This window comes from Ctenocephalides felis, unplaced genomic scaffold (genome assembly GCF_003426905.1).
Source record: "Ctenocephalides felis isolate EL2017-DRISC unplaced genomic scaffold, ASM342690v1 CF-g0.4_SCAFFOLD_01886, whole genome shotgun sequence".
Classification (NCBI taxonomy): Eukaryota; Metazoa; Arthropoda; class Insecta; order Siphonaptera; family Pulicidae; genus Ctenocephalides; species Ctenocephalides felis.
This window is the reverse complement of record NW_020538040.1, coordinates 48,113,993-48,124,133: the sequence shown is the minus strand read 5'-3', so window position 1 is coordinate 48,124,133 and position 10,141 is coordinate 48,113,993. Positions and strand designations below refer to the sequence as shown.

At 28.2% G+C, this 10,141-nt stretch overlaps 1 protein-coding gene across 1 annotated transcript; it reads left to right on the top strand.

The window, feature by feature from the left end:
• The first annotated feature begins 4,331 nt into the window (after window positions 1-4,331).
• LOC113376711 (lysosome-associated membrane glycoprotein 1) lies at window positions 4,332-9,937 on the top strand. Its single transcript, XM_026616731.1, has 5 exons — window positions 4,332-4,536; window positions 6,295-6,573; window positions 7,403-7,630; window positions 8,473-8,658; window positions 9,606-9,937. Exons 1-5 carry the CDS (start codon window positions 4,485-4,487, stop codon window positions 9,746-9,748), a joined length of 888 nt encoding a protein of 295 aa, XP_026472516.1. The 5' UTR covers window positions 4,332-4,484; the 3' UTR covers window positions 9,749-9,937.
• Window positions 9,938-10,141: the final 204 nt, after the last annotated feature.

Sequence of the window (10,141 nt, the reverse complement as noted above, 5' to 3'; positions counted from 1 at the left end):
ACGAATTTCATTATTAAATTAGATAATATTTTAGGCTTTTAATAATGCGATTATAAAATTCTGGATTTATCCAACATATTATAAGTTTGATTGAGTATATATCAGGAAATTGAATGATGCGAGGAATTTATTTATCTAATGCGATAAGATATGGCGAAAAGTTTGTGTTTTTTGTGCATAACTTCATTTTAATTAATAGCACTGTAGTATATTATATAATTTTTCAATATTTCACTTCAATTACACTAAACTATGCTCTTTGAATAATAGTTATAAATGTGGTATTACAAAAATTTATACAGCCTAAAATGCATTTATTGAATTAATATTTTAAAACTATCATGATTATTTGAATAGTTTAACTCCAGCAAAAATTTTTAACATTAATATCTGAATTTTATCATAAATATATAATAAATTTAATAAAGAAACTAATTATCTGATGTATAATGAGACACAATGAGAATATCGTAAAAGAACGCCTAATTCGGTTTTTCAATGCATTTTATTCAAACTGCCCATTATTATTACTATATTTTTATATTGTATAATATTTTGATTTTTCCAGATTTGTTACTAGAAATTTTCTTTAATAACAACTTTTAGAAACACTAGCATATTTTGAAATAAACAGTAGTGCGATAAATGAACGCAATCATTGTCTACATGCTAAACTTGCGGAATGATATAGGATTTTCCAAGAGGTATTATTATCAAATATGAATAATACATATTTTTATTTATTACAATTTATTAATGCTTGAGTTACCGATATTCATTAGAAAAATAATGAAGAAGGTATATTTTGATCTTCGAAAATTTAATAGAAACCATGAATGAAGTGAAACCAATTGTTTCCTTCAAGTCCTTATTTTAAAGCTTACAATTAGTAACGAAAATTAATTGCTAGATTATAATATTAAATTTTTCTATTATTATTTGACTTATTAAACGACTTGGCTTCATAAACGGCAACTCAAACGGTTGCCATTTTGATTTTTTCTTTTTTTATTTGAACAGCGATCAGAACTTATGATCCTACGTTTGTTATTTGTTTTACTATAAATGGCATTTCCAAGTGAAAATCGTTGTCACTGCTGCCTGAAAAAAGGCTGGTCGAAGTGGGTATCGAGCCCGGGACCCTTGATTCAGGTCCAGTTGTTCTAGCCACTTTCCTTCGAGCCAATGCATTCTTTTGAACATTAAAACTTATGATTGAAACTAACTCTATGTAGCATTATATTATTACATTTTTGGTTACAGTTTGATTTGCTAACAATATGAATAAGATTTTGATTCTGTTTGTGATTGTTATTGAAACGTTCATTAAGATATAAATATATGATTTTAGTCTGTTTGTTAACACTAAATTTTATTTAATTCTGTGGATAATTAATCTAACCATATCAACATCAAACCCTCAGTGTAAAAGTTGAACTAAGGCATGACTTTCATGAGTCATAAAGAGTAATGTGTTTTTAAATAAAAGTTAGTGAATTTGATCAACTGTACATTTATTCAACTCTGAACGAGACAACACCACGTCCCAGACATGATAACGGACAAAACCATTTAAAACAGTAATGTACTCGGTACACTAATTATGTTAAATAGCCTAAATTTATAAACATTTTTGAAGATATTTAGAAATTAAAATATGTTTTTTGCAACGATTTGTTATTTTATATAATCCCATAATTTTAATCGTATATACAAATGGAGTAGCAACGGGAGCAGATATAAGCTTCTCCTCGTTGCCTCTTTCAATACTAGATTTAAAACTTTTTACAATAATTAGAATTGTTTGTTATTTATTGATTTGATGTTTGATGAATCACATAATTGTTTATATTAGTGAATTGTTACTTGGGTCTGACACCCTCAACTAAATTACTGGCTATGTGCAATGATATATAGTTAAAAATGATATTTGATGATCTTATTACAAAATAACTCAGAAAGGAATAATTTTAAATGCATTTCTGTTTGACGTTCACCTAGAAAAATATTTATTATTTCAAGTTAATAAAGGCTTATTTATTTAGAAAAATCTGCGTTTAGTCAATAAACTTAAAACAAGTAAATTTCCTAAAGAAAATATTTTTTTAAATAAAACATTTAGAGCGACCAGTTTTTATTTTATTTCCTCTTAATAATAATAATAAAACCGAGATATGCGGAATATTTTTGTAAATATTTATGTAAAGTATATAACCAATCTCCATATATTTACAATAATGGCTAATGCTAAAGTTTATGAATATATACAATTTAAAACAAATATTTGAACATTTACATAAAAAGCATCAATATCGACCAAAGTAATAATATAACGAAAAATTTACTACATTATTACTTTTATTATACTTATAATATTAAGTATATTAATATTTATTTATAAATAAATATTTATTTACTCCAACTCTAACTCCAGTTATAAAGTTTATTAAAAATGAGGAATAACATCATACTTTTCGACAGATCGGGTGACCTAATCAAACATTTAAGAGATTAATGCGTTAAATTTTTAAATCTATATATATCTCAAATCGTTCTTGTCGAGAAATTAAGGTATAACTAATTGTGTAATTAAACTTATTTATAATCTAATCAAATAAGCTGTTGATTGTGGCATTCCCCTGACATTTGATGATAACCTCCTAACACCTAAAACTCAATATGAAAACAATGTTTTTTGTATAGATGTAATTCTGTGTACAATTTGTATTTAGTCCTGAAAAATAACTCATTACCTTCTAATTGAGAAGTAATGATTTATATGTTTTGAAAATTTTGTGATAATAATATTCATTAACATCACAAGCCGTGAAAATATCTTGGTAACGTGTTTTTCTTTTCTGGGAGGTAAACAAAAATCTTTGATTAGACAGACATAAATAGAACGATATCGATTTATTCTTATAAGATTAAATACATTTGATGCTTCGTATAAATATTATTAGTTTATTTTGACATAAGTTTCTGCTCTATACACCAGAAGTAACAAGATTATTTTTCAAAAAAAAAAATTCTTTTTTTTTGGTATATCGATAATAATTCAGATTTTAATTTTAATTCTCGCAAAAGTTTTAAAGCTCACTTATATACTTTAAATAAATAATTTTGCAATTCTTATATACTTTGCAATTCAGTTTATAGAATTCTTATAAATATTAGATAATGTTACAGTATTTACAATCATATATTTCAAAACATTTAATATTCCTCGAACATTCCGTTATGCTACGGGAAGTTCCAGCAATTTGTCTTAAGGTACGATGCCATACACAACTAGTAAAAATTAAAATTAACTAGTGGGGTGTATGGCATCGTGCCTTAAGGCAAACTGCTGGAACTTTCCGTACCAAAAATTATTTTGTTTTCAAAAAAGATTAAGATTTTTGATAAAAATTTACTCTGAAAAATTAGATTTCTGAGAAACTATAAATTTTTACCAAAAATTTACTTTTTTTGAAAAAAAGACTTTTTGAAGAAAAGTGTATTTTGAAATATTTTGGAAATTCTAAACTTTTTTTCAAAGCGATCGTACTGCTTTAACTGCATAGAGACGAAATATAGAAGCGCGTTAGCGCCGCGCGCCGTCTAACGGATAAGCATTGGTACGGAACCCATAGGAATGTAAACAAAATTTATACTTATTGTTAAAATCTCTATAAAATATCTGATAATTTGATGTGCATATGTTTAATGATCATTTTTGACCGCCAGATGGCTTTTTTTTTTACTTTTTTTTACTAGATCTCCAAAACCGCTAGACCAGCCCTTATGAAAATTTGATCAGTTCTTCATCTTGTTAAAGCAATGTAAAATGAATTATTCAAATCGGACGCTCCGTTTTCTTAAAAACTGAGTTACCGTTTTTGGCACTTTTTGTCCCATATCTTCGGAACGGCTAGACCTGCCTTCACCAAAACTAATCAGCACGTCTTCTTATCAATACAAATCGAATGTTTTTTAAATTATTCAAATCGCTTAATTCGTGTTCCCGAAATCGTCGACACACACATACATCCATTTTTTCTAGGGTAACCCAAAATATTCAGAAACCTCTGAAACGTAAAGATATATAAAAATTTTCATTTTCGATTTTTTTGTAATTACTATAACTTACCCTACGGGAAGTTAAAAAACTGTATTGCATACAGCTTAAATGAAATTTGAAACAAATAAACGTCTATACTTTCGTCGTTGATTAGCAATCCTCAAATTTCACTGGATAATACATTCCAGGATTATATATTCAAACGCTTTGCCATTATCGCAACGTTCACGCTCGTACGTGCGAGTAAGTATATTTGTTATCCCGCTCGCACACAGAGGGAGTGCGACATAGCCGACGTACGAGTCTGTTTGAATATGATCACAAGCGTAGTCGACTTGTCATCTCTCATATGCTAGTCATCGGCTGAAGTTTATGTTACACATCGAAGGATAAACATTAAAGTGACTAATATATTACAAAAATGAAGTGCCTTGTGTGGTTCATCGCAATTATTGGAGTTTCTTTGGCAGCAGGTATGATTTTCGTATTATTAAAACCGAATATTGATAAATTACGCAGCGGTTGCAGAATGACATCGTCGTATTCAGCATATAGTTTCATATGTTTTTGATGCGATGTATTTGTCCGAGTCGCTTCAATTTCGTCGTAATTATGCTAGGAATTGATATGTGAGAATGATTTAAATCATTGAGTTTGATAATCATTAAGCATTCGAAGCAAACCTAGTAGAGGCGACCATTTTATTTCACAATAACAATTTTTTCTTCCATGACTAAAATGACACAAATCCGTATGCGTTTTGTGCATATACAGCATGTATTTCATTTAAACTTATCATATGAATGCACTGTTTGAAAATAGGGGCGTGTATGCAATATGTATTGTTGTAAAGTTAATAATACACGTTCTTTGTAAACCCGCATTGGGTAAAACATGAAAAATTATTTCGGGTATTTGGAAATGTTTTGCCTTCGGCATGGTTAATAATTATACATACATTGAATATTATATGTTTAGGCGATTACATACTTTTGTGTAAGCTTAAATTGAATATTGAATTTTTTGTATTTCTTTCTAGAATCAAATTCATATCTTGATTTTGACCAATTGGCAAGAAATTATGGTCTTTTACTTCAGAATGATACATCATTAGTTTGATGAGTCATTCATATCAAAGGTTTTGTATTATTGTTTTCACTAACAATATTCACTAATAAATGCAGGACATATTACATATTTCATATGTAAACATGGGAAAATTATAAAACAGAATTTCTACTTGCTGGCTCATTCTTTGTAAGCAAGTGACATGGCTTGAAATTGCTTTCGAGAACTTGAATTTTGAGTCCGTGGCTTATACTATTTTAATCGTAAACTTTACTTTGTTTTGTTAGATAAATAAAAGAAACATTTTAGTTATGATCTGGTTTTGGTTATGTTTACATATGATATGGTTGGGAATGATTAGGTATATTTTTTTATAAATATATGTATGAAAACGAAATTTGTATGCATTTGTATACATTATGTATATATGTATTATATATATATATATATATATAATATTAGAGATGGGAACTCACTCCGGAATTGTCACTCCGATACAACTCCTCCCTCGGAGTGAATCTGAGTGGAGTTGTCTCACCGGATTTGTCATATCCGACTTCCCTAAGCTGGTACTAAATCTGTTACTGCGTTTTTGCTTTAGGAAGCAAGCTGTCGCTTTCTCGTCATACAGGCAGTTTTATGACCTTTTAGGTATACGTTCTTTTCCAAAAAATACACAAATATTACTTCAAAGATACAGAACAATGAAATTGTGTTCAAGTGTGAATAGCTCCAATGTATAATTTATTGAATAGTAAGGGGTCATATTTCTAATTACGTCAATCTTAGGCCATGAATGACGGCAATCAGGAATATACATACCGAAAAATACACGAAACAAAATACATTTAATCTGGTTTTTCCATAGCCTGAAGTAACAATACTTTAGAGTGCAATATTATATATATATATATATATATATATATATATGTATATATATAATGAATGTATGTATATGTTTTTTATGTGCTATGTTTCAAATGAAAAATCCAAATAAAAACAATCTTTTTTTGAAAAAGATACTTACAAAATAACATAAAAAATGTTATTTTTTGACAACCATAAGATTAAAAGAATGGTGGTGCGTTTTCAGTGGTTGTTTTGTCCAGAATATTTTCCTGTTCAATGTTATTTCATATATACAAATTTCTTTACCCTTACAGATTCCTTGTTGCCAAAAGATGTTGCCAAAAAGTCCACAACATTAAAGCCGGATACTACTACAAAGCCAACTGAACAACCAACAACTTCCTCAACTACCACTACGTCAACTACCACCACTCCACCTCCAACTACAACTGCCGCACCTGACACCACTACCACTGTTAAGCCAAATCCAGGGCCTGAGGTTGGAAATTGGACGTGGACCGATAATAATACAAATAATACCTGTGTTATCATTCAGATGGCTGCTCGATTGAATGTTACCTATTTGGATAAAAGTAATATTTATTTCAGATAAGATAATCGTTGTTTATATTTTATGCTTTAATCATGAAATGCCATACTTATTGGTAATTTAGTAGAAAGTTATAATAGCAGAAAACATTTCATTTATTTAATTTAGTGAATTTAGGTATTTGTTGTAAATAATTTTGATAACACAAGTTTTGAAAGTGCATTTGACTAACCTTAGCTCATCTAAATGCGTAATTTCAGAATAATTTCAACCAAATACGATTCTGAAATTATTATTTTGATTACTTATAAGAGTTGTCATTGAAAACTAAGACAATTTTGTGATTAAAAGAGTAGTTTCACTTGAATTCTATAGCTCTGAAATATAGAAGATATATTGTCTTGTTTATAAATTTATTTTGAATTCAAATCGCTTGAGCATCTTGCAAAAATCGTGATTTTTATATAATTTAGCTTTTTTTCATTTTTTTAATACACCAAATTTGTATTTGTTATGGCAATTAGTGGAAATAGCAAGGTAGCTTAATTTGAATATTATTTTCTTAATATTCTTTAATATAAAATTTGGTAGATTGCTGCATAAATGAATTTAAGGTATATTAAGATTTTAAATATAACAATTTATATATTTTGTACCATTTTCATGTATTTTTCAATATGATAATAAGTGCACAATATGTGCATTGAACTATATATAATATATAGTGAACCATATTTCATACGTAAACAATATACTCATGTAATTATTATGAAAAAATTTCTTGTTTACTAGATTTAATTTCATTTAACTTGTGTTTAGTTTAGTATTAAGATTATTAATTTATTAAATATAAAATGTTTTAATTATTTCAGACAACAAAACAGCTTATGCCTTGATTAATGTTCCAACTGATGCAAATACAATTGCTGGTAGCTGTGTGGATATGAAGCAGTATATTGGATTACAATGGCCTAGCAAGAGCTTGAATAAGTCTAACAGTCTGACTATGACATTCTTGCAAAACAATGCTACCAAATTTTATACTCTATCAAATATTTCCGCTGACTTAGCAGCTGATGAACTTCCAGGCTATGTTATGGGTATGTATTCTTACTTACGAATTGCTGGTTTATAACATTACTGTTATTGAAGTTTGAATAAAGTTTCGTAGATTACTTCAGTATATTGCAATGTGTGGCTTCTGTTACAAATATTACAATTATAGACTATGGAGCCTGGTAAATAAAAAAGTATAAAAAAATTATAAGTATGTGTGGCCAATGGCTACTAGTCATCAAAAGATTAATGTATTTAAAGGGTATTCAACTCTAGTTTCACATTTTTTATATTTTCAAAGTTCAATTACTTCTATAATAATGATTATTCATAAATAATTTTTAACAATGTTTTTAATTGTTCTTGGTTTTGTATCCCCGTCTATCAAGTAGATTGTTGCAGATCTTAGCTCTTAATGAAGTTCTTAGTGAAGATTTAAGTTTTATTTTTGGACATGTCACAACATTTATGTTTTGCGTTATTATGGCCATGGATATCACTTAATTAATAAATGAATAGTTTTATCAGTCGCTTCATGCCAAATATAAATGTTTGTGACAGTTAAAATTATATTGTTTATTATTTTATTATTTATAGTGAAAATATTGTTTGATTTTTTGTTTTGGTCTTTTAAAAATAACATAAAACTTTGCTTCTTGATAAAAATACCTCCTTAAGTTGGATTATTAAAAGCTATAAAGATAAAGCATATGTTATTCTGTACAAATATTTTTATCTACAAAAAAAGATTTTCTTTGTAATCATGAAAGTAAGCATGTTATTGAGACTGTACTTTGTTGCCTCCTATATAGCAACTGCTGTTATAACAATTGTTATGTATTACTGTACTTTGATTTGCCTTCTAAAATTGTTTTGTGTTTTCTAGATTCTCTAGATTTAAAATATAATGGATCTGACATCTATGCTCCTTTGTCCATGTCATACCACTGCACACGTCAACAGAAGTTGAATATGACTGAACCACAAAACAACAAATATTTGAGCACAATTGAACTTTCTCATTTACAATTTGAGGCATTCCACAAAGATAGTAGCAAGACGTTTAGTGAAGGTATGTTATGAACATTTTGTATAACTTTTAGTCTCATAATTAAGGGAAAAAATATTGTAGTTTTATATGCTTATTGTTGTCATTTTTTTTTCTGAAAAAATTGAAAGTTATGTTTCACATTAGATTTTTAATTCATTGTAAAAAAAATGTTTTGAATTAGAATCAGGTTTGAAGCATTATTAGCGATGTTGTTCAATGTTGAGTACTATTTGAATTATTCTTTTAGTGAATTACAAAAAAAAATTCATATAACTGTAAACTCATACTTCTAGAAGCATGGCTCAAAGTTACTATTCATAAATTATAACTGATAGTTTATTACCCTCATCTTTTGGATTTGCTGCGTTATCAATAAAAAGTTAATAAAAGATAACACAATAATACAAATATCAGCTGAAATATAGTGGTACCCTAACATACGAGTTTAATTTGTTCTGTAACTATCGCAGTGTAGAGCTCTTCTGTAGAGCTCAGAAAACAGCTTATAAATTTCTACAAGACCCTAAGCTGGAGTTATTTACCTTTTATATCAACTCTTTACACACTACATATCTAAAAGTGTTTTATGCTTTAATTCATAATGCATAAGCTGTTTAGGTTTAGACCCATTGTTATAAAAACACAAAATTTTTTAATTGTTCTTTTGGCGGCTCGTACTTCCAAACATTGTATGTCAAGTTACCCCTAAGTCGGGCTAGCACTTGCAAATATTTAAAGTTTTTTTGTTAAATTGTAGTGCCAATTTTGTTCAATTCATTAATATTTGATATATAACTTATCATAACTTCTATTATGATATTTGGTTATCTGGTGCATTTATTAATCCTTAAAGTGATTTACACATTTTCTCATTGTGTTAAACCAAATTTTTAAAATAAGTTTTAATCCCAATGTTTCATACAAGCTTTTTTAATTGGTTCTTTTTTTTAACACTGTTTGTTTTGCAGCCCGTGATTGTGACTCAATTGACACACCCGATGTTGTGCCGATTGCAGTCGGCTGTGCCTTGGCTGCTCTTGTTATTATTGTACTTGTCGCATACTTGGTGGGCCGAAGAAGAAGTCAATTCAGAGGCTATCTCAGCATGTGAAATGTTATTGGGGCGCCAGTTCGACTGTGAATATGAAATATATGGGATTGTTTAAATACCTAACCCTTTTATTCAAGATAGATTTTTTATATTCAAGTGTTATGATTTTGGTATTGTTAAGGTATTTTGTAGGAGAATATTCTTTTAAAATTCATAAGTATAAGGCAAATTATTCTGAAATATTTCTTTTATTTTTCCTATTTCCGAATTTTTGTTTTTACTTTTGTAAAGGTAATATTTCCACAATTTGTCATACTGATATCATTCTAAATTGTATTAACTTACATATTTTAATTTTACATAATATTGTATATGAATTATTTTGATGAAATTTTCTGTAGAGCAAAATCATTAGAAACAAATTTTATGTTTATCACATTTATCCAAGTTTTT